Source organism: Taeniopygia guttata, chromosome 1 (assembly GCF_048771995.1).
Source record: "Taeniopygia guttata chromosome 1, bTaeGut7.mat, whole genome shotgun sequence".
In the NCBI taxonomy this organism is placed as follows: domain Eukaryota; kingdom Metazoa; phylum Chordata; class Aves; order Passeriformes; family Estrildidae; genus Taeniopygia; species Taeniopygia guttata.
Genome location: NC_133024.1, coordinates 2,330,281 through 2,355,302, shown reverse-complemented (window position 1 = coordinate 2,355,302; position 25,022 = coordinate 2,330,281). Strand labels below are relative to the sequence as shown.

Sequence of the window (25,022 nt, the reverse complement as noted above, 5' to 3'; positions counted from 1 at the left end):
TTCACATCGATGCTCAGAATTTGGAAGTTTCCACTGCAGCTGTGGTGTAGTAACCTTTTCTCTTTGGACACTTGCCCTCTATGAGCTTCTTCATCTAATTTTAGGATTGCTATCTTACTTGGCTTTCACTGTTGAATTATCTTGGCATCTGTGATTCAGTTTCACCAGCAGCCCTCTTAGCGCTGCTCACAGCGTTGGTGAGGACCCTTGTAGGTCCTTGCTGCAGTGAGCATTTTAAAGCACAGAACAGGGCTCTGCTCCTGACCAACTGTCCTGGTCTGAAAAGCAAAACCAGTGAGAGGCTCTAAGTCAGAAATACAATTTATTAGGAAAAAAGGGAACAAAGAAGCAACTACATACAATAGCACAAAAGAAGAACCACCGACAGAGTTAGAGATACAACCTGACACTTGCTGGCTGGGGCGGTGGCAGCAGATATTGTTCTGTCCAAGCCATGCTCCTGTAGACTGATGGAGTTTCCCTCTGGAGGTCCAGCATAGAGAAGGTCTCAGCTGTTCCTCATGGAAGAGGGGATCTCCTTGCTGTCTGCACAACCCCATTTATATCCTTGATGGCATCGTTTGGCTCCTCCCTCTGGGCGGAGCATCTCGCAATAAAACACTGTGATTTTATCAGCCATGTGGCTAAAAGAACAGCTCCTCCTGGAGGGACTTATCTCTGAGTCATGAGATAAGGAAAGAAAGGGGTTGCAGCTGGAGGTGGTAATGGAATACACCCCAGTATTATAACCTAGGACACCAACCCTGGTCCTTCTCTCCATCTTTCCTGCTCCACCTCCTGCCCTTCCCTGCTGCCAGACCTTGCCAGGCCCCTCTCCTGCTGACACACATAGCCACACTCAGGATACAGGCTGGGATTTGGGCAACTTCAACTTCCTAATCTCTGTTACAGGGGTGAAAAAGAATCATTGTCAACAGTAGAATGCTTCCATTTGCCAAGGCATCCAAAATTAATTTATGAGTCGTCAGGTATTAGAAGTTCTGTGCAATCAAACTGCATGAGTGAAATAGCTTAAGAGCTTTGGGGGTAACCTATGAACCATGTGCTTTGGTTCTTAACTCCTGTATTGTGTTTTTAGGTCAGAGCCTGATCTGAATACAGTCATTGTTGTTTTCAGTGGTGAGCATAAGGAGACACCTAAGGAAGAATAAATGGGGCAAACAGGTATAATTCAGTATGTTTCCCTAGTACTCTCTCAGTCTTTGGCCATTTTTAGCTAAGGGATTTCCTGAAGCTGTTGTGCATTGTTACTCCAGTAACCTTCAGTGAAGCAGCTCTTCCTGGTGTTTTCCCAGCTTCCCCTCAAACCTATTTAAACTTGCCTCCTCAGTATCCTTAGGCAACAACTTCTGTGCATTAGGGATTTTTTGAGCTTGCTTCCTGTCACCTTCACTAAATGTTCTAGTTACTGTCAGTCCTCATCCATCTTCCTCATGTCATCTGCAATTTATAGATCTCTTATCTGAGTTCCTCTGTGGTTGCTAATCCAGCGTGAGGAGTCCCACCATACTTCATCCCTCCTCAGTTTGTAACCATTTCTTACCTTTGGTGACCTCACTTACCAATAGAAATACACTTCAGTATCTCTGTTATCTCTGTTTCTTATATATCTGGTTTGATAGCAGTTGACTGTGTTTCTACATGGTGGCACAATTATGTTTTCTGGGTTTTTTCCTCTCTTCTTTTGATAATAATTCATGATATTTGATGCGGGATTTTATTGCTGATGAGCACGGAGCAGATATTTTAATGGAATTACCTATCATAATTGAAAATTTTGCTTCTGAGTGACAATGGACAGTTCAGAGCCTGCCACTTTCTACATCAGGTCAAGATTTTTTGTTCAAATACATTATACCTTCACGTATATTGAACTACATCTGCTACTTTTGTTGTGCACTCACTCTACAGCTATTTGCAGTTATCTGTCAGCCATATAGCCTTTGAATAGCTTCATGTAAAAAAAAGAATAAGCAGATCAGAGTATAAATTTCTTCATTGGTTATTGTACTTTAGACCAAAAAAAAAGAAAGTAATTTTTTGCAAACAACATCTTTTTCATTCTGTTCTCTTCCTTGTCATAGGAGATAAGGAGTAAAGAGGCAAAATGGTTTAGTTTGATTTGTATGGACAGCTTATTTTTGGAGATTAGACATCAGTATTTCCTGAAGGCAAAGATTCTGCCTCTATTTACATGAAAAACACACCTGTCTGTCTACCCATATCCTTGTGGGTTTTAGTGCCTGCTTTTACTGTCCAAATTACTGATGAAAATATTTCAGCCAGTTCTAATTTTTTTCTAGCTAGTGTGAAATCACACATCTTACAAAATCTGTTAGACTTTGACCAAGGTCTGTGCTGTATTCTGTTGATGCCAAAGTATTCCTGTCTTGTTGGATAGAGGCTGATCCTCGAGGGCCATAAGTATGTATGGCCATGGCATCGTTTCAAGTGGCATTTTGGAACCAAGGATTTGATTTTTCTCTCTGCTGTTCTGTACAGATAAAGTTCCTGATTTATCTTATTAATTTATCAATGTGGCAGCAATGTATCTGCATTTAAATGGTTTAGATGTGCTCCTCATGTGCAGGAGGACAGGTGACTGAGTGCCTCAGGGTGTGTGTGAAAGGGAACAGGGTAGGGTGTTCACTGTTTTGGCCAGGGATGGTCCTTTTCTTCTCTCAATGCAAGTCACTTTACAGTCTCTCTGTAAATAAACCCCCAGTGATTATTCTGAGACCCACATACAGTTTCAGTACTTCATAGATCTTATTTTGTATATTTTTGTGCCACGTGCATGTTTCTGACACTGCTCAGCTATGGGACACAGATTTCTGTTACCTGAATGTTGCAAACTAGCTGCATCTCAGCTCTAAGTAATGTTGAAATTATTTTCAGTGAATGATTTCAGGTGGATTTGATTAGAGTGCATCTAATGGAAATTTTTATTATATGTTTGATAGGACTTCAGTAACTTGAGATGTGGTTTGAAAGCTGATTATTGTGTTTTGATGGGTTATGTAGCTGTCACTTGGATTTTCATTTTGAATAAATAACATGTTTTCATGTGGTCTAAAGTACTTTTAGAATGCTTTAGTGACAACATTTAGAATGCTGTAATGAGAGTGTCTGCCTACATGGATTCTGCTTTCAGGGCTTAGGGTCAAAATTCCTATATACTTGAAGGTCTGTGAAAAATATATTTGTTAAAGTGTAGAGTTGGAGAGTTTCTCTACTCATTCAATGGTGATACAGGAAGCTACATGCAATGAAGAGGGTTAGTTTTTGTGAAACAATTCTGCTTTTGATGAGAGGCTTCTATCACTGCCACGGAACAAATAAATAGAAGCGATGATGCACAAGAGGCTCAAAAAGTAAAATCCAAGGACTTTTTCTGAAGTTCAATTCTAGGGCAAAATGTGCAGCTCAATATTTTCTCTTGATCAAGTCTCAGAAGCAGCTCAGCCAGGAAAATTCCTTTTTGGCCAGGCTCTTAGGAATGCTGGGACAGATTGTTGACTTGCACTCAGTGGAAATGATGTGTGACATATCAGGTACTAAGCACTGCAGGTTACAGCACTTCTGAAAATACAGCAGTTTTGGTACTTCTATACACTCCTATACAAGAAAGTGATGTTATTTTAAAACTTCTCTTTAGATCCCTTATCTGATCATTTAAAATACTACTTCACTTCTTACCACTCATACAAACAAGAACAAAATCATAACTGAAAAGGTAAGGTGTAAAAAGAATTGCCAGGAATAAGATTCTGTATGTGGCTGTGGTTGATTCCCTTTGGATTTGTACATTTTGACTGTCCCTAAGTACAGTATGAGACTTTTTTTATTCCATGGCTTTGTTGCCTGGATAGGCCTGAATGCATAGAAGAGATGTTCACTTAGATAGCAACTGCAATATAGGTACATTTGTTCCTGGTGTTTAATGCATCTCCTTATAGTTGAATTTTTTCATGCTGTTCAAACTTCTACAAAAAAGTGTTGCCTTTTTTCTCATGGACTTTCCTATGCTGCTCTGGATTATCATTAAAAAAAAAAAAATAAAGTTTCTCTGAGCACAGTGTTGCCATCTATTTCTTTCCATGCCCTTCTCTATTTTATGTCTTTGCTCTTGATTTAAACACCTCATCTTTCTTTCTGAGTTCATTGTATCTCCGCCCTGCCACAGAATTGTTAAAAGAGGTTTTCCCCCATCAGGGGAGCCCCTGGAGCCCAGGGAGAGGGGCAAAAACCAATAGGCTTTGCTGAGAGAAAGGGAGAATTATATTCTGATTCTATCTCTTTGGTGTTAAAGGCCCCCTATGTAAGAATCAGAGTTGTGCCTCACAGCTGCAGGCTAGCTCAAACTTAGGTTTTGTCTGCAAGTGTTTAATATATTTAGTCATCTACCATGAGCTCAGAATTCAGAGCTGAGAATTTTGAATTTTGTTTTGTGCCCTCTTGGATAAGATTTCCCTCAGTTTCATCATTTAGCCAAACTTGTCTCACCAAGAGTACTGGGGGCAAATAGGCTCCAAAGGCCATTTCCTATTAAACATCAAAAATAGATTAAGATACTTGAGAATCATATAAATGGAAAAAGATGTGTATGAATATTAGTTTGCCAAAAGTCCTTAATGTCAGAACGAAGTATTTACCAGTTCTGCTTTCAGATATGGCTAAATTGTATTGCAGATTTTTTCCCACAGTCATTTAGTGTGATGAGCAGTAGACCTGATCAATTTTGGATTCACTCTCTAACAATCAGAAATATTTGTCTTCATAAAAAAAAAAACTATACTGTTGCAAAATTTGGTAGGATTGAATTTAAAGTACTTTTTGCCTGTCACTAAGAATGCTCATGAATCTCTTTTTAGTTTATTTTACTTAGAAAACATAATAACAGCATGTTTTAAGGTGAGATAATAGTTCTGAATAAAAAGCCCTAGGAGAAGAAGCTCGAGTCCATGATTTGGGTTATTTCTGTGTGGGAAATGAGCAGACTGCAGACTGTTGTATTTTACCCTTTGTGCACATAGTTTGGCTTGGCCTGGCACAGATGTGCTCTATCCATGGTGCAAATAATCTTCAAACCAAGTGATCATTACAAGAATTATGAGTAAGATATATATGGGGAAGTATTAACACCTTTTGGTAGGATGTTATACTTCCTGTACATGGATAATATGGATAATAAGTGACCTCACTTTGCTGTGCAATTCAATATTATGCCAACCACACCTCTGTCTTTAAGGCTGCCTATTTTGGCCAAGTGTTGTTTTGAATATCCCTTCCACTTGAAGCCTTTGGAAGATGGTGACAGGATGCTGATTCAGTCTTCTAGGTTTCACATTAATTCATTCACCTTTTTTAACAAGTTTTCTGTATTTCTGTGTTCAGTGAATTAATTCAGCTTTTCAAAGACGGAGTTTACTGTCGTTCCGGGGGAATTCTGTGACAGCTTCAGTTTAATTTATAAATATATTTAAATATATAAATATAAAGATATATATATATTGAAATTATTTATTTAATTTATTTATATATTTACATATATAAATATAAAGATATTAGGCTTTGGACTTAAGTCAGTGTTCAGATAAACAATATTGGACCATTATGGACACACAGAGGTTGGAGAAAGAGGAGGTTGGAGAAAGCAAACACTGCTTGAACATGTTGTTACTGATGAGTGGAACTACAGTGCAAAAGCAACAGACTGTTAAAAAGTAGAAAATAAAACTAAACAGCCAGTATCCAGCTCGGTTTTTAAATCTCTGTATGTGTTACATTAGGGATAATAAATCATGTATTTTGTAAGGATGAACTAGTAGGTCCATTGAAAGTCTTGGTAGTAAAATCAATAAGTCTGTTAGCTCTTAGGTTATGTTGCTGCTTAAAATGTTATAGGATTGACTATCCTTCACAATGTATTTGTACTTGTAAATATTCAGATCAGTTTTATGCCAATTGTGTCAGAGTTGCATTCTCTAGAGGGGTTTTTCTTGTAACCTCTATTCTTCCGCATAAGTAATTAGAAATAATAATTAAGAGCAAAATTATTAAATCTTTAGCTTGTCAACACACCTCTTTATTTTTGACAACTCACATTTTGCTTTATGTAGACTGTGTTTCGTTTGTTACTTCTTACTCCTGCCAGCACTCCTTAGATTTTCATTTCATGGCTATATTTGTTACCTCATATACCAGAGGGCTAGTGAGGAAAGAAATTAAAATGGTTTAGGAGTACCTTGAGACATTTATCTGTGTGGCTAAGTGCCCCTTGGACAGAACTGGAAGAAATGAAATTTTCAGAACTTGGACTGTAAAGCCTAAATAAAGCCCAGCTGACAAGAGCTGTTCATGGTTGCTGCTGTATGGAGCATTTGTTTAGCAAAAAGCAAACATAATCCTTGGATAGAACTTTGCTCAGGAGATGCTGGTGGCACAGTGGCATGCCAGTTCACAAATGAAAGAGTGAGCAGACAGACTCATCAATTTGTGGAGTGTTATAGATTGACAAAAACCCTGGTCTTCTTCCTTCCTCTCTGTTTAAATAACACTTTCTTTACTAAGCTGCTGTATATTAAGTTAATTCTCAGGTTTTTTTTATAAATTGGGCAGTAAATACCTGCTATAAAAGCAATGACAGCTGATAAGCAGTTTCACAAGATGAAATGAAATTTTGAATTCTTCAACATTGCCTTCTCCCATTTTAATAACTTTTTTAAAATATGAGAACAAAAGGAACCAGGCTGCTAGTGAAAGTTGGTGTATCGATGTAAAATGATTTCTAAGCAAAGGAAAAGAGGGAGGAAAATTCAAGGTGGCATTGGCATCAGCTTTTTGTGTTCCAAATCATCCTTGTCCAATCCTTACCCAAAGGATTTGCCATTTCTTCCTTTTGGTATCCATTGTGAATAGCACAGACTTGTACCACCATCCTTGTGTCTGACACAAAGGGGCTGATGAAGAGCCATTCAAGGAAGGATGCTGCTTTCCTACCCATAATAAACCCAGCTCCTGCAGGACTCAAAGAAATCTAATAGTTGCCTCCAGTTAGTTTCTTACAATTTTATAATTTTTTTTTTCCTTAATATATGATAAATTGAGTTCTTGGCTGAAACTTGCCATGTTTAAGGCAGGTTTTTAGGTTTTGTTTGTGGAGCAGCTCTTACAGATGAGGTATACTACAGCACATCAAAGTTTAGTTGTATATGTTCCTTCCATGAGTCAGTGGCACAAGTAGGAAATCGAGTTCATGATTATTGTTAGTCCCAGGGACATTTTATCCCAAGAATAGGCTCATCTACTTTGGTCCCTGAACAATACCCTGTCCTTATATAGCTTTTAAAAAGAATCATTGCACAGCAGCAGAGTTATCTGATTGCCAAATATGATGGTAGGCATTTTTTATCTCTGCAAGCATGTTGACAGGAACCTTTGGTTTCCTTTGCTTCCTCTAAAGTGCTGAGGAATACTCCATTGTTCACATTATCTGACTGCATTCTACACCTGTAGATTTCTAAAAAAGAAATGTTGGGGTTTTTGTTGTTTGGGTTTTTTGTTTGTTTTTTCTTGTGGAAGTGTTATTGTTTGGGGAGGATTTTTTTTGTTGTGGATTTTTATTTTTTTTTGTTGTGGGCTTTTTTACTAATTTTTTTTCCTATGTTTCCTGTCTCTGAGAAGGGAAGTTCTGTAAGAGGAAGGAGGGTGAATGAGTCAGGGTTATACTGGATTATCAAGAGTGAACCACTACCAGCATATATAATTTTTAGTCTTGATCCTATGTCTTCTGGAGATCTTAAAAAATTCACATATTTCTTCTGATTTTTTTTCTCTTCTTTGTTTTGTGCATTGACTTAGTGCATTCTTATTTGAGTCCCTTATCAGTAGCTAATGACAGAAGTTTCATCTGTCAAAGGGGTTTTATGAGCAGCTCTGATCGTCCTCATGGTGGCAAAATACAAATGGGAAATAATTTGTAAAGAGCTTTTTTCACACAATGGAAATCTGAATCACAAAACGTAAATTCTCAACTGTGGAGTGACAGAGCTCAGCACATGGGTCTTCATTTCCTTCTTTTGTACCTGAATCACAAGAGTCTGTTCTGTTCCTTTGGATTAGTAACATGTATTATGTAGAATATTTGTGTTTTACCACAGTCGAGCATATGGATCCGAAATCTGTTTTGAATAGAACTAATTAAGTGAAATGACTCTGTGCATATGCTTTGGATTTTGAGGCTTTAATATTTGGGGGGGGGGGGGGGGAAGTGGATTTTTAGCAGTCAAAATAAATAATTCACCTTATGAAATTCACATTTCAAACTTTCTTTCATCTTAGTTCCTATGCAGTTTTGCCAGCTGAGAGAGCTGTCTTTGTATGATTACTCTGTAAAATGATTATAGAGAAATTATCTGTTATTTAGGAGTAGTTTGCTGTACTTATGTGAAAGTTCTATCTGGAAAATATTCTTAGCTGCCAAACAGATTTTATTCTAACTCTAGAGACTGTTTTTCCATGCCCCGTGATTGAGTTATATATTATGAGTTGGAAAGTTGGTGTAGTGCTTATTACAGCAGGTGATTGTTTAGCAAAGTGTATCAATGTGGGTGCAGAAAGATTAAACACTTCCTAGAAGCAATAAAGAAGGAAATCCAGCAATAACCTGATTTTTGGAATGACATAAGTAACTGCAGAGATGTGCATAGTCCTTTGCCAGACTGGACGGGTTTTCTTCAGAAATAGTTGTAGTTGTAAAATTATTATTTTTCGTGGGCATAGTAATATATAGGCATGAAAGCAGAAATTATATGTACATGTAGTATGTAGGTAGATATAAAAATTTTCAAGTTTTTGCTGGAGTAACAAGTATGTATTGCTAAAATGACTTTGTCTTGGTTATTGTCTGTGACATCCAGTAATTCTGAAGAACCAGGGCACAGGTGGATGCTTTGCTTTGTGTATTTATGCACAGGCTGGATCTGCTGTGTGGTTTTGTTCAGAGCTCTCCAAGTTTGGAGCTCTCTGAGCGTTTTGTTCTGCTCATCCATGTCCTGCAGTAAATGCAGGACTCAGGTGTTCCTTCCACCTCGTCACTAAAGCCAGTGGCAGAAAGAAGTGACACTGCCTAATTCCCTGTCCACTCCTGTCTGCTGGACCACACTGCCTTCCAGCAAGTAAAATTCACTTCATACAGTGATTAAAAAGTTGACACAGCCAAAACTTATCCGTGCTGTTACATGCTGATCATGCTTCACTTGATTTTTCAGTAGATGCAGGAGGGTAGGGCTGTTTTCAGACCTCCTACTACTCAGCTGCTGCTGTTTTGGTTTGGCTGGGATGTCACAGGATCTCATTATCAAGCCTGGTTTTCACATTGCATATGACTGGTATTTAAAAAGTCCTTCAGTTATCAATTATTTGCTGTATTCTCTAGCCTGACCTCACTTCTGACAGTTGAAGAGAAAATTGATTCAGAATGTAGTAATTTGCTGAGAAATGAAGAAACCCAAAATTCTTGTCTTCAGGCTTTGTTTTCTCTATTTAGAAGTCTTGCTGATGAGGTATAACTTCAAAAGACAGATTCATTTTGAAATGAAAAAAAAAATGCATTTTTCTCATTAACCGAAAGATGCTTACTGATTCAGTGGATCTTTACAAATTTATACTGATTCAGTAGATCTTTACAAGTTTATTCAAATTTTTACTCTTTGTATCTTAGGTGTTCTGGAGTTGATTCAGACCACGTTGGTTCTTTAGTAGATCTGTCATGGGCAAATGTCAGAATCTGGGGTATTGATGATTCTGAGATTGTAGAAAGTCTCTGTCTCTCAGCCCCGCTGCCAAAGCAGAAGCCATAATTGGTCTGTGCTGGTTTCAAGGCTGTTTATTCTGTTTATCTCTAACATGTTCTGCTGCCCTGCCGCAGCTCTGTCCTGCAGGGCAGCGTGTGGGGCTCTGCCCTCAGTGGGATGGTACAAACATTAAATACCACAAACTACCTGTGCTGGATTTACAATAACGTGCCAATATCTGTCACCTACGTTGGACAGTGTGTCCCCAGCCTGAACCAACAGAAAAATGCCAACACCACAGTGAAACATGGAGGGCATGAAGAAGGAGAAAAAGGACAAGACACACCCAATTTCCTCCATCTTGTCCCCTTTGGACCCCTTATCTAGAATCCTAAAATTTTACTTTTGCACTCGTGCCACACTTAATTATTACTCTTATCAAACACTCAGAGCTTGTAATTGATCCTGTAAGATTGAAAACTCTTTTCCATGGGCAGAGATCACAGACAGTGTCTCTGGGGGCTCTGTCCAGGGGGGTTCCTGACCCCTGCCAGGGTCCCAGACCTGCCAGGGCAGCCAGAGGGATGCTCTGGATTCCCACAGTGGGACACTGGTTGTTCCAGGCAAGGCAGAGCTCTGCTCAAACTCGCACCGAGTCGTGTTCGTGTTTAATCTTGGGTCTAGGGCAGGCTGAGGAAGCCACATGAAAAAAGCTGCTGCTTGCTCCTCTGCATCAGGCTTGAGTTCTGAGGAGTAAAATAATAAAGAACACCTGGGTGCAATTAAAATACTAAGGAAATAGGAAGGGGGATAGCAAGGAACTATTGAGCATCCTAATTATAGACATCTGATTTTACTGAAGGAATTAGAGCACTCTGAATGACTTAGCCCTATAGACATTCTTACTCTTGAGTGAAGTAAGTGTATTCACTCACTTTTCTTTCTTTATTTTAAATTACCTATGTTTTCACAACAACTTTAACATCATCTTCTTGGTAGTAAAACCAATAGTAAATCTGCAACACAGCTTCCACAGAAATCTCTACTATAAAGTTCACAAAAATGTAAGTGAAATAATTACCACCTCAGTGCTAAATTGAGTGTTCTTTTAGGAAGATCCCAGGAAATATGTTCAACTAAAATAAATGTCTATCTTAATACTTCCACATGTCAAGGAACGTAAGAATAAGTTTGAATTTATTTAAAATACTGTCTTTAAACAGACTATGAACTACATGTTTGATAAGCATTTTAGTGTTTAATTTCATTAAATTACTTGAGTTATTTTCAAATAATACCTGAGATGGTTAAAGCTGAACCAGCTTGACATACATGGGTTACTTCTAACACATTAAAATACTCCAGTGGAATTCACAAGAATACTTCATCAGAAACTGCTCAAGTCTCCTTTATTTTGTATATTAGCTTGGGAAATGGCCCTCTTTTCCTGCAAGGAGCATCAAGGAATCTTCAGGCATAAGCTCTTAAAAAGTTTCCTTCATTCTTTTCTTCTCACAATTTCCTACAGATTTTTCTGTACAAAAGGATTATTTGCATTTAAGGATTATTTGTTCTTTGCAGTATACTAGATGGGATTTTTGTGCCAGAAGCTAAGTAATTTTTGATTAACTGCTACAAGCCTGGAAAATGTATGAAAATGAGACAATAGCAAAAAAGCTTGATTTTTCTTTTTTGTTTTGTTTTATTTTCAACAAGTTAGATTGTTTATAATATGCTAGTGAATGCAAGTTTTAACTAGAGAGCATTTGAAAGGAGAACAAGAAGTAGATACACTAAGAGAAAGCTGAAAAAAATAAAAATAATAAAACTATCATAGGAAGAAGCAGTAAATCTACTTCTATGCCATGTTTATATTTCTAGAAACCTAGAATGAAACAGGTTTGTTGTCACATACAAAACTATAGTTTTAGGTTTTTGAATGTGGGGTAGTTTTTCTTTGTTCATATGGGCTTTTTTTAAATGTGTAAGCTGTCTAATTAGTATAAATTCTTGCTTCTGCAATGAGTAAATGAAATAGAAGCACGCAAGCGTAATGCACAAGAAATGTATCTGAATATGAAGTTGAGAACTCAAATTTTTCTGTTGCCAAAAAGTGGTTTTATATTCATGGAGACATGATAAATATGTCTTCAGAAGCCCATGGAAACACAAACCACTGATTTGTATTTCTTTGTGTTTTCAGTTGAAAGCTCAGTGGGGTTTTTTTTGTGTGTCACACAGTGATTGTTATACAAATACATGGGATATGCGAAATACTGAAAGATTGATTAAATTTATTAAATTTGAAGGAGTTGATGTGATTTTTTTCCCCATCCCAATTCTATCTGCAGGAGAAACCTTACGAAGCTCTCTCTCATCTTCAGCCACATGTTAGCAGAAATCAAGGCTATTTTTCCAAATGGACAATTCCAGGGTGACAATTTTCGTATCACCAAAGCCGATGCTGCAGATTTCTGGAGAAAATTCTTTGGAGATAAGTAAGTAACCTTTGTATAATCCTCAATTCTTTCTAAACATAAGCATTAAAAAATGAACTTTTCACAAATCCAAATAAGGGTTGGTGGGTGTTTTGATGATAATTTCTCATCTAGATCTTTATATTGGCTGAAATTGCTGAGTTCATTGTTAGTGTTTTTTTTTTCTAATGCCGTAATTTACTCAAAGGTTGTTTTGTCAATGGTATTTAAGTTGAGTATTACTGCTAGAATTTTATTTGTTCCATTGTAGGGTGAAGTTAGTACATTGTTCTCATAAAGTATATGCCAAATAATGTCCTTTCATATTAAATATATATATATTTTACAAACGAATACTCTAAAGTTTGAATTAGGAACTTGATATTAGTTTCATGGGCAGTGTGTTTCCTTATCTCACCTTTCCAACTACGACGTATTTGATGGAATGAAGTGTGTGAAATGTAGATATGTGATTTATTCCATGCAGGAAATGCAGTAGTGAAAATGTAAAACTAGGCAGGTGTGGGATTTTTATTGTTTCTGGGAAAAAAAAATCAATGTTGAATACACATATAAGCTAGTAGAAGACGTGCAGCTTGTTCACTTTCTCCTATGGAAGGTTTTTAAGTGCAGCAGTGACATAAGAGGAATGCCTGGGGCAATAATTTGGTGTATTTTTCATTATAACAGAGCAGTCATTATGGTCATCAGCTCTGGTATCTTGCACAATGTAGGCAGAATAATTTCTGCAACAATCTGTTGCATCTTCTGAGCATAAACAGCTCTTTAAAGTAAGTAATTTTTTATTTAGAATACCAGCGTAGTAGGTTGGCACTTTTGCAAATCAATTCTGTTCGGTGTGAATTTGCGAGTTTCACTTCCATGTTTTTTGGATTTTTTTGGGGGTTTTTTTGTTAGTCTAAACACACTCACTGTCAACTTTCCTCTTTCTGGGTTCATGGTAGTGTTTTCTGGTGATTTCTTTCCCAAGTAAGTAATGTCAGAGTGTGATGAAGTTGCTATATCAGTCCTCTGTTTTGATAGAGAAAAGGAATTTAACCGTGTTCTGTGTTACCCATTTTAATGTGAATATAATTTTCAAAATAACTTCAAAAGTTCAGCTAAAGTTTTCTGAAGGATTAACTTAAGTGACATGTAGGGTTCTTTATCAGACAAGGCTTTTCAAAAACATGTCAGTCAAGAAAAGAAAAACAGGATCTTTGATAAAATGACTAATGATCATGTTTGTTCAGTATTGCTATTTTTTCTTCCTCTCTTTTTCCCCTTTGCATAGGAACTCACAGAATTTAAATGTCTTGGTGGTACTTCTCTTTTCCTGTTGGGTTCTGTCCTTGAATTACCTTTAGCAGATGTCTTGATTGCAAATTGCATTTCTGCATTAGAATTTACAGCTGCTGTTTCTTTCCATCATTTCATCTGAGCCAATTTTCCTCATCTCCCCTGTTCTCTGTACTCTTTTTGGGATTCTCCACTGACTTCTACTGGCTGTGGGACTTTCAAGAGATTTTTCCTTCAAGTTTCCTTCCAATTCTCTGCTCCATTTAGTTTCCATTGACACAATGGATAGGTGTTTGAGGTGTCAGGCAGTGGGATTCTGTAACATATTAATCAGTTTTTATCAGAACAAGGTTGGTAAGGAGAGTCTTTCAACTGCATCGCTTCATCTGAACAACTCAGCTCTGCCCTTCTCTTTTTCTTGCACACACTTAATCTCTTCCCACTCATCTCCTCTTATTTCCAAAACCTTTCATTATCCCAGAGTTCTTGCCATGCCTTTTCTAGGCTTTGTATTTTTCCTGCTTATTTAATTTTCTCTATAGAATGCAACTTCACATATGAACTCTCTGACCTTCTCTGCTCTCCCCTATGTACTTTGATAGTTTTTTTGGGGTTTTTTTTGTTTGTTTTGTTTTGTTTTTTATTTTTATTTTTTTCCTTTGGTTGTTTCTTTAAGGGAGGGTGACTGGATGTATGGATTTTGTTGGCTTTTTGCCTGAGACATCAATTCATCCAAAATGTTGAAGAATCAAGGCACTTTGGTGATATGCAGTTAAATATATGTCTTTTGTTTTATAGTGTAGCCTGAATTTTTGTGGTTTTTTCTGAGTTATTTTTGGTCAGGTGCTTTACTTTCAGACCAAGTAAATAAGAATTGTTACTGGTTCCAGCTTTTCACCAATAAAGTGAAGCTGGTTTTGATGCCTGTCTTCCAAGCAAGGAGCAGTAGATCTGTGCTTGGCAGCCTTGCCATTACCTCAGGTTTAGTTAACTGTGCTTAAGTAACTATAAAACATGTAGCAGCAGATATGTCAAACAAACAGACAAGAAAAAAAGTTTATTTGGCATTATGCTTAATCTCTTTGTTTAACAAAATGCCTGAAGCTTTTTAAACATTAATTATTTTCTAATCCTTTTAGAAATATATGGCAGTTATACCTGTAAGCCACATCTTTACCATGGACCTGTTGTGACAAATTAGTTTGCAAATATGCTGGTATCACTTCCCTAAAAGCAAAGCCTGCAGAAAGGTTTTGCAAATGACTCATAATACATTTCTCTCACCTAAAGGTAGGCCCCTAGGACTTTCTGAAACCCCCAACTCTCCTTTGGCATTGCAGGGAGGAGCTGGATTTTGTGTTCCTGGCTGTAGCTCTGTCTGCAGGGCAAGCCTGGACCCCTCACTCATTTCTGAGCAGCAGCCCTTACTTTGGGTTACTAATGCTGCTCAAGATTAGAGCATGAATAAAAAGTTAGTTGTGCTGGATCTTGGCTTCTGATAGTAAACTGCAGTACAAAAAATATTTCTATTGCAGTTTGATCTGATTGGAAGGAGGGAATTTGAAGTATTAAATTAATTCATGATTTTTTCAACATAGTATTATCATAAAAACCTTCCTGTTTCTAAACGTAATGAATTGGATGCTTTTTTAATCAAATCAACTTTTTGCACTCATTTTATTCTGAACTAATAATTTTTTAAATTTTTAATTTGAAATATTTTAAATGGCAATAAGGTCACAATAGTAAGTTATATTTTTAAGTTGACTGGCTTTCAGTTATTGAAAATGTGACCTACACTTCCTTTTACAGGAAGCAGCATGTTACAGTTTACTGAAGACTGAAATCAAATCATACAGTGTTCATGAGTCCAGTTTGTACTTGAAAAAAAAAAAAAAAAGGAACATTTGTTTTTTCCACTGCTCTTTTCCATCCACTTCATTCCAGTGAATAAGGAACTTTTAATTCTTTTGGTTATATTTGTCTGTCTGAACACTTGCTGCAAATTGTGCAGCTGCAACTAAGTTTATTTATCCTGTTACTAATAAGTGTCATAGTTTGCAGTCTTTCTTTTTGTGTTTAGAGCTAGTCAGGTGTAAATTCATCTGGCTTCAAACTCATAAGCAAAACAAATATCTGGGCTATTTGGATCATACCTCTAGCTGCTCTTTGGAGTTCTGTAGAACTCAGCAAGCAATTGGAATGGCTCCCTCAGAGCAAAGTGCTGAAAAAGCCACATATTCTTGGCATTTGAATGCCTTCTCAGCTTTCACATTGCTGGTACAACCCTAAAAAACTTCTAGACAAGGCCAGAAGTTGGAGAAGCTTATCTGGGAAAGAATGCTTTATGAGAGCAGCAGATATATCAACAAGGGAAATCATCAATATCAATACATCATAATATATATCAATAAGGAAAGCCCTCACACAGGAAGAAAGTGTAAAAGGAGCACACAGTCAGAGCCTTTACAATTGTGAATTTTTTCCAGTATTGCACGATTGAGAGGAGAACGGGAGACCCTGGAAGTTACAGGATGCTTGGAAAGGATCTGGAGACACAGTGTGGAGTTTAGGAGTGTATAGTGGATACCAATACAGAAAGGTGGGAGATAATGAGATTTTGATTGTCTGGATGGAAGGAGAAGGAATAGCTGTATGAAGGAAAAAGTGGAGGTATTGATTTCTCTGCAAAGACATAGTAAAACATGTACCCAAATTAGGGGGTAGGTGAAGGAGTCAGCAGTGTTCAATAGATGGCCTGGGATTATTTTGGTGTATGGATTTTGTTAAAGGAAGGGGACAGAGAAAAGATATCAGGGAGATGTGGACTAGACTATTTGGATTTGCTTTCTGAAAGCAAAATTCAGGAGTGAGTGAGAACATTCCAAAGGCTGAATGCCTGGAATCGGTTGTCTCTAGCATTTTCACAGGCTATGTGGAAAAAAGAGACCCTCTTGAAGAATAAAAAGGACCTGACTGAAGGAGAACTAAGAAATAAATTGGCACAAGCTTCATCTATAGCAAGAAAGAACTTGATAATGTCAAAAGCAGGAGAGTGGTTGAAGTTGAGAAGATGTGATTTTTTTGAATTTGTAGTGATTGCTGGAGTACCAATTTGAGCAAGTGGTTTCAGGGGAGTGAATCTTCACCCCTGGTTCACCATTACAGCTGTGCTGAAGCAAGTGCTGGTTGCATGTTAACATTACTGCTAAGCAGTAATGGTCAGTGCAACTGGGGAATTGTAAGGCATGTAATCACTTACATTTGTTTACAGATATTTTAGTAACCCCCCCAGTGGGTTGTAAATATGCATATAAAACACAATCTGATAGCATCTTCATTATTTTATTGCTGTATAGTGCTTGATGAGAATTTCCCTTGATTTCTCACTCATTTTGTTAGCACTTTACATCTTTTACTGTTTTGTGGGGGTTTTTTGTTGGGTTTTTTTTTTGTTTTGTTTTTTTGGGGGGGTTTTTTCTTGTTTGTTTGTTTGCTTTTCTGAGTAGAAATGTGCAAAATGCCACAGGGAGCAATCCTGAACAGAGAAGGAGAGTAGGCAAGACGACCTTTCAACTTCTGAATTTGAAAACTACAGAAGTCATGCAGGGCTTGGTAACTATTGAAATTTGTTAGACAAATTTGTGATTTGTGGCTGTCTTCACATTGCAGAATGAAGCAGAAGCAAAATGTCAATATTCTTAGATTTACATTTTTTCCATAGTTCTGACATTTATTTATCTTTTAAACCTTTTATTCTTTATTGTGGAACTTTTAAAATGTTAAAGCATTTTTGTTAATGTTTTCAGGTAAATTGATTTCCTACCTTTTAGTTGCTGAGGAAATAGGAATTCTTTCACTGTTGGGATCAAAGACATTACTATTTTAATGCTCCTGTACTTTTCTCCAGATGAAGCCTGAAATTTATTTATTTTTTCATTGGAATTTATGAAAAAAATGTGGCTATTGATTTCTCTGTAGCAGTGAAATAGTGCATTTCAAATTGATATTCTAAACTTTGAGTAGCTGTGGTTCTGCTGTGGTCAGTGCTTTTTGGCTCAGGGTAGAGCAGACACAGCCTCAGTGGTTTGGGTTCACAGAAGAAGCAATAAAACAGGCAGACCACAATGCACAACTTATCTGACAGTTAAATGCTTTCAAGTTCAAGAGACCTCAGATAAGCTAAATTTTAACACCTTGTTAATCCCCTTAATTTATTACTTGATTTTCTGTTCTTGCTGCTGACAGTGCCCAAGAGCCCCATTACTGCCTAAAAATACAGACTGAAGAGTTGGTCCTGGCCCAAAGAGCTTCAAATCTGAGTATGAACTGAAGTGTAAAGGGAAGCCAAAGACAGAGATGAAAGCAGAAGAGGCAGTGATCCAAGTGCCATCACCTTCATCACTGTCAAGACAGGTGTTCTAGCACCAGGAACTTTTAAAGAGGAGGAGAGCAACAGAAACGGGACTTTTGGGGTGTGATTCCTTCCTCAGCTGATCAGTAGCACAGGCTTATTGATAAAACTTGTTTAAACTTGAGCTAGAGACAGAAGGTAATGTTCTCTGGGTGCTCAGGAGGCAGGAATCTCTCTAGACCTCTTTCTTACAAATGCAAGAGGAAAAAAGTTTGAATAAGACAACAGGTAATGTTAGAGAGGAGAGCAAGTCGGTAGGAAGTTGCAAGACAGGATTAGAAGATGGAAAAGATCAGTCTTTACAGCTGTTCTGGATAACTAAGAATAAGGTAAAATGGCATGTGTAAAAGATAGAAAAAAATTCTGATACTTGGCACACGAGATGGTGAGACAGGAGAACACATGGACAGGCAGGAGAGGCAATGTTTTAAGCATAAAAGGATGTGCAAAAGCATGAGCGTGCTTTGGGTTTGTGGTTAGAGATCAGAATTGAAAATACAGAGAAGTGAATCCCTTTGGGGACACTTGGGGAAATAAAAGAGAGAGTTCCTGTATCTCTTAAGGAGCTTGCTGTCTCTCCAGCAATGTCCACTTATTTTGGAAGTGGCTTTTTTTTGGTGCTTTATTTTCTCCATTTCCTAAGGCTAATTTTCTCTCTTTTACCTTCTCTGTTTTCTGTTTTTCTCTCTTTTACCTTCTCTGTTATATTCACCTGTATTTGTTGGGAGTGATGTCACTATTTAGCAATTGTACAGGCATGATATGTCAGAATTCATTTTTTCCCTTAGGACTGAACTTCTCAAGCCTCCTGTGTGTCAAATATTTGCTTTGCAGTTCAGAAGCACTTAAAACTGGAGCAGCAGTCCTAAGAAAGTGCTCTTTTCAGTGGTGATAAGTCAAAATCCACAAAAATCAAAATCACTGCAGACTTACAAAGAATGTTGTTTCTATCTGGGTCAGTGTTCGCTTGAATATTTTTGAGATTGCTCTGGAAACATTAATGGCCTTTTCATGGTGTTTTTTTTTTTTTGGCAACATTTGAGAGAGTCTCTTGCAGACAAAAATGTTCACTGTAAGTGTAAGTTATACAGGTACATGTTTACCTCCCTAGGCATTCTTGTGGTCTGCTCTGGTTCAAATGGAAGCAGTGTCACTTGACATTCCAGGATAGCTGCACCTCTGCATTTTTACACACCTCTTTGTGCTCAGAAAATATATACTTCATATATTCCAGGTTTATTTTCATGCCTTTTGATTTTAAATAGTGTAGCAACATTTGAGGAGTTTAAGAAAAATCCCGTGTACACATGATCAGGGCAAGAGGGAAGAGAGGACAGAAATTCCTCTGCTAAATTGCTTGAAAATCACATGCTAGACACTAATCCTTTTCCTTTAAGCATATGGAAGTTGTGTGGGTGGTGTTTAAAACATTGTATTTGAGATTATAGAGTAATACTTTGCTTTGATGTGTATTTGCAATAGTAAATAGATACCACCCTATATAACAGTATTTTTTAAATCTTATGTTTCAGTTATAAAACTTTAGAATTCATTGTTTTTCAAGTACACTTACTAGATTTGCTATTGCAGAAGAAAGGGAGAGAAGAAGTGTCATTTAGAGAGGCCTGTGGAGAAATGGCTTATTTTAGTGTTTTTGAAAGGAGAAATGGCTTAGTTTAGGGTTTTTGGCAGGACTCTTTAAGAGAACAATCCCAGGGTAAATACCAAGATCCAAATAGTTTTGGTGATTTGAGAGATGCACAGAAAACCTCTTAAGGAAATATTTTTCAGCATCATTTGTTTTATTTTGTTTTCTTTCCTTGAACTGGCATGGGCTTGCTTCTGCTCTAATGATGAGGAAAGGTGGTACAAGGACTTGTTTTCTATAAATAATTTCCTAAAAGATTGGCAGGTAGAGATTAGGATTTCCTTGTAAAAAGTCCTTCTATTCTTTTACTGCTGTACATCATGTACACTGTGGCTTTCTTCATATTTTTGTTTCCTTCTAATATTATCTCTCTGAAGATATTTGAACTGATAGAGAGTTGCAATAAATTAATGTGGAGCTAAGTAACAATATGTACATGTAATTTAGTCAGATTTTTTTTTTTCCCCCAAATTGTATTATAAAAAGAGAAATTGTTACCAAAGCTCTGGGTGTATCTGTTTGTAATGTGTGCTTCTGCAGTAGTGCTGTAAAATTTGGGCATCAAACCTTTGAGGGAAGTACAGTCACTGTTTAGTGCCATCCTCTCCTGTGAGAGACTCCCCAGAACATTGTCTGAGCTGGAGTCACTCATGGGCACTTCTTCTGCAAGGGATAGCTTATGTAAGTACAATTAAATACCTGAAATACTGAGAGCTGCACTTCCTCAGCCTAATTCTGTAGACAGCTGATGTTGCCAGGACATCAGATCACATCTTTCTGATGAGCTGGGGCAGAGCAGACTGACTCACCCCCTGGACAAGTCTCCACAGGTTTCTAATGGCATGAGGCATGTGCAGAATAGCTGCCAGCCTCCAGGGCAAGGTGCCATTAGGACACGGTGCAACAAATACTACAAAGATCCCTGACAATATTTATAGGAGATGCCTTCTGTGGTTCAGGAGCTGAATGAGGCAGGCAGTGGCTTCATTGCAAACAGGATTTTATTTTTTAACTTTCTGTAAGGACGGGTATCTTATATATGTAAACATATGTATATATTTAAATAACAATCTATTAACTAGGACAGTCCTAATCTCAACCTTGGTCCTTTTCTCTTTCCCCTTCCACTGCCCCTGCCACCAACCAAAACCTGAATTAAAATAACTCTTTAGGCTGGAGTCATGAGCAGGCGCCTTCAAAGGCTGTGTATCCCCTAAAACACAAGCAAGCAAGAGCAGTGAACTATTAATTCAAACAGAAACTCGACTTGCCAGCCATCTCTGAAAGCTTTTTTCATGCTTGTGGCCCCTCCCAGATCTCTGCCAGAGGGTGCCTGAAAGGTCACTGGGTTTCAGTGATGCAGGAGCAGCATTGCAGAAACCTTCACCTTGTGAAAACTCAATAACACCTGCATTTAGTGGGTGTGTGCTGCCTGCAAGGTCTCAGAGTTCAGCATACGTGTGGGTGAACTGGAGAGAGACACTAGGGGAGAAATAATCCTTGGCTGGTGCTGTTTCAAAGTATTTACGAATGATAACTCTATAAAATAGCTCCTGGGAAATAGGAGTTAACAAGTTTCAACAACCAGTTCACACCTGTATTTAAAGAAAGCAGAAGATAAAAGACCTATCCCACCAAGCTGCAGAGAAAACAAACTCGCTGAATTTAGTGTATGTTAAATTTGGGCCACCATTACTCCAAATGCTTATTCTTGGAGAAATCCCAAAAAATAACTTTAGATGTTATTTCATTAGCTGATCACTCATTTTCCAGCATCTGGTTTGTGTCTCAGCCAAAGTACTAGCCAACAGAGCCCTGAAAACCTACTGTCCTGAAGAATTTTCTTTTCTGTGTTGCTGGTGGAGTGTGCAGGGTGTTGGTGAATAGATAGCCAAAGATCCTACTTATTAATTGCATTTAGGAAGCTGCTTGTGCAGGGCATGAAAAACCAGTTGTTAACATGTACACAGCTGTGATCATATCTGATAAATGCTCTATTGTTTTTTTTTTTTTGTTTTAGGGTGACCTTAAAAAAACTCAAAGCAATAAAATTAATACCTCCCCTGCAGGTAAAACTCCAAGAAATAACAACCAAACAAAAAACCCACAGTCAACCCTGAAACTTTTCTAACCCCATTTCAGCATGATCCCAGTGCTGTAACCATTTATCTCTTTATAAAGAGAATCAGAAAACATTTTCAAGCCATAGTTACAGGAGCTAAATAAGCAGTAGGTGCTTGAACTAAGATGATTTTAACACCACAAAAACACTGACTTTTCTATTTTTTTTTGTTTCTGGTCTGAATTTAATGCAATGTTTTATTCTGTCTTTACCCTAATGAAAATTTAATGTGCATTCTTTCATAAATGCCATCTCATGTGGTGTTTCTCTTCAGCTCTTTGTGGTTTCCTGTTTTTCACATACAGATGAAAGTATCTGCTGAGATCTATTAAACTTCCCATTTTGTCATCTATGACTTTCTCAATACAAGCCTGCATGTAACAAGTGGATTTATTTGCACTTAGAAATGTAGTAAATATCTTATGCAATAGAAATACAGGAGTGTGTCTTTAGTGTTGTAGTTCCAATTACTGCTTGTTTTAATTTAGGAAAACTGCATAGCATCTGTTACACAGGACCAACTTAATACAATTGGTTTCTCCCAGTCATACTAAGTAATTTACATTTTTGCATAAGAAAATACTTAGAAAAACTAAGGCAGTTTAAACTAATAAAATTTGCAGGAAATACTACACTGTGTTTGTGAGGCCTGTCTCTTTTGTTGAACTATTACTGTGAATGTGTAAGATCTTGTCCTGAATAGTTATGCATTGGTTATATTTTGGTTAATTAAAATGTTTTTAAAATATCATATAATTTGATCTCAATATGTGGCAGAACATTTTTAGGAGATGTTAAGGCTTGGTAAAATTTTGATTTGATCCTAATGACACAAGAAGAATTGCTGTTATTGAGAGTGATAAGATGGAGCACATTGAGGTGATCAACCTCATGCCAGTTTCTAAATATAAGTACTCAGTAAAACAACTAACCTGCATTATCTTCAACTGTGCAAATAGAAACTGAATCTGACAGAACATGGCTTTGTGTGTTAGGAAGGGTAATTCTAATTTCCTGTCTATTAAAGTTAATGTATCTGTCATGGCTTATGACAGGGCTTGGACCACTCTTGGTGGTATCTGGTTGACTGCTGTCATGTTACTTGACCACTGTTCATGAGCTTTAGCTATAGCAAAAATCACATAATTGTAGATATTAAATTGATGCTTATCACAGGGAGGCTGTGAAGAAAAGAGTTCTTCTACAAGCACAGAGCTGGTCCTTTACATTATCTCTGAAAGGATGTGAGACTGTTTGCAACACCTGCTTGGTGTAGGGTATTTTGGTTTCTGTGCTGTTCTTTTTGTTGTACTCCTAATTAGGGAAGCTTGAATATTTATCCCTGTGAAGAAAATGACACTTCATCTGTGTTTAAAGGAAGGTAAGCCATTATTGAATTTGCTTAGGCTGCTTTCAGAAAACTTAATTTGTAGGTGTTTATTTCCTCTGTAGAGAAACCAAGTTAATGTTACAGTTCACTCCTTTGAAAGTTCAGTTTTGATGTCTAAATGAGGTATCAAGTCTTAAGTATGTTATTTCATTGGATTTATTCTTTCTACCTATTTAACAGAACTATAGTGCCGTGGAAAGTGTTCAGGCAGTGCCTTCATGAAGTTCATCAGATTAGCTCTGGTTTGGAAGCAATGGCTCTTAAATCTACTATTGACTTGACCTGCAATGACTACATTTCAATTTTTGAATTTGATATCTTCACTAGACTATTTCAGGTAAGATTTGAAAATTATAGGTATTTGTGTGAATTTGAGAAGCTTAGTGCCTTGAGGCAAGGAAGCAGATTAAAAACAAAAAAAAACCAAAAAAAACCCTGTAAAAACTAAACCATTGTGATTTAGCAATAATTTGTGCATTTCTTTTAGTCCTTCAGAGGTGTTTCAGGCAGCAACACCCACATCTGAAAAACTGAAAGCATCCAGCAACACCTGCTTCGTTTCTGGATGCATCTAGTGTTACTACAATAGCTGTTTGCTGCTTACTTTTCACTGTTTTTAAATGCATTCCTAGAAATGAAGACCTCTGATAATCAGAGTTTAAGTTGTGTTTTTTGTTGTGCATTTGTATCTACATATATGAGATGTTTCTAAAATAAGGACAGTTAGATATTACTTTCTTTTAGGCTAAATGTAGGCCTCTTTTCTTTATCAACATATTTTTGCCATTAATGCTTATTTACAACAAGGAACTGTATTTGGGAATAGCATTAATTGTTTTACTGTTAATATTTATCTGAAATAAGCTTTTCCTATATGTTATGTGTCTTTTTCAATGTCATGTCTCTACTACAGAACATACTTAAAGTATTTTAGTCAATATAGAGGTCTGTACTGGTTTGCATCTACATTAGATGTGCTGTTTCTGAATTTAGCACTTTAGATATTTCTTTTGTATATAGAAACTATTGAGGTATGCAACCATTTATTTGATAATTTATTTTATTACCCTGTACAGTGGTAAATTAGTTCAGAGCCACAAGTTAGACTGGGGAGGTATAGACTGGACATTAGGAAAAGTGTCTTCACTGGAAGGATTATCAAACATTTAGGGACATGATTTAGTGGGGGACTTGACAGTGCTGGGTTAATAGTTGCACTCAATGATCTTTAAAGTCTTTTTCCAACCTATAAGAATATATCGTTATTCTTTAGCCTGATGGAGATATGTTCAAAATATCAACTTTACATCAAACCCTGGGTTGATGTTTGTTCTGTTTTCCACATTGTCCTGTGCTAATTGTTGCTTAGATGTCCTAGTTTTGCTGTTATGGGAAAGGGTACCACTACTAAGTTAATAGTAAAATCTGGCAGGAGGGGATTAATGATTTCAGTATATAGAGATTTGATTTTGATTATCTCTTCTCCGTGCTGAGTCAAAGCAGTGTCACAGTTGCAGATGTTAATGGTGTCACTAAACTCTTTTTAATTGAACCACAAATATTGGTCACTTATTTTCTTTGTGGGGCCACTGCTGGTTTGATTCATTACTGTGCCTTGTGCTAGAAGATGGGGATCAGCAGGATTGATACATGTCAAGAGGGATGACTGGTAAGGGTTAACTTTTAATTCAGCAGAGAGGCAGAGAGAGATGTTTTGCCAAACAGATTAGGTGCAAAAGCTGTGTAACTGTTGAACTGAACTTGGGCTGAACTTGGTCTGAGAACTTCTCCCAGGAGGTTACAGTTTACTTCTCTAGTTTTTAAACAGCTTCTGTAACTATGTGTGCATACACC

The 25,022-nt window shown here is 37.2% G+C and overlaps 1 protein-coding gene across 3 annotated transcripts in view; it reads left to right on the top strand.

Moving 5' to 3' along the window:
• Window positions 1–25,022, top strand: part of CBLB (Cbl proto-oncogene B) — a 121,139-nt gene that overhangs the window by 48,915 nt on the left and 47,202 nt on the right. For all 3 annotated transcript variants that reach the window (XM_030283610.4, XM_030283564.4, XM_072935197.1), the window contains 2 exons: window positions 12,170–12,316; window positions 23,349–23,505. In XM_030283610.4, coding sequence (XP_030139470.4) covers window positions 12,170–12,316; window positions 23,349–23,505 — 304 coding nt within the window. The remainder of the gene's footprint in view (window positions 1–12,169; window positions 12,317–23,348; window positions 23,506–25,022) is intronic.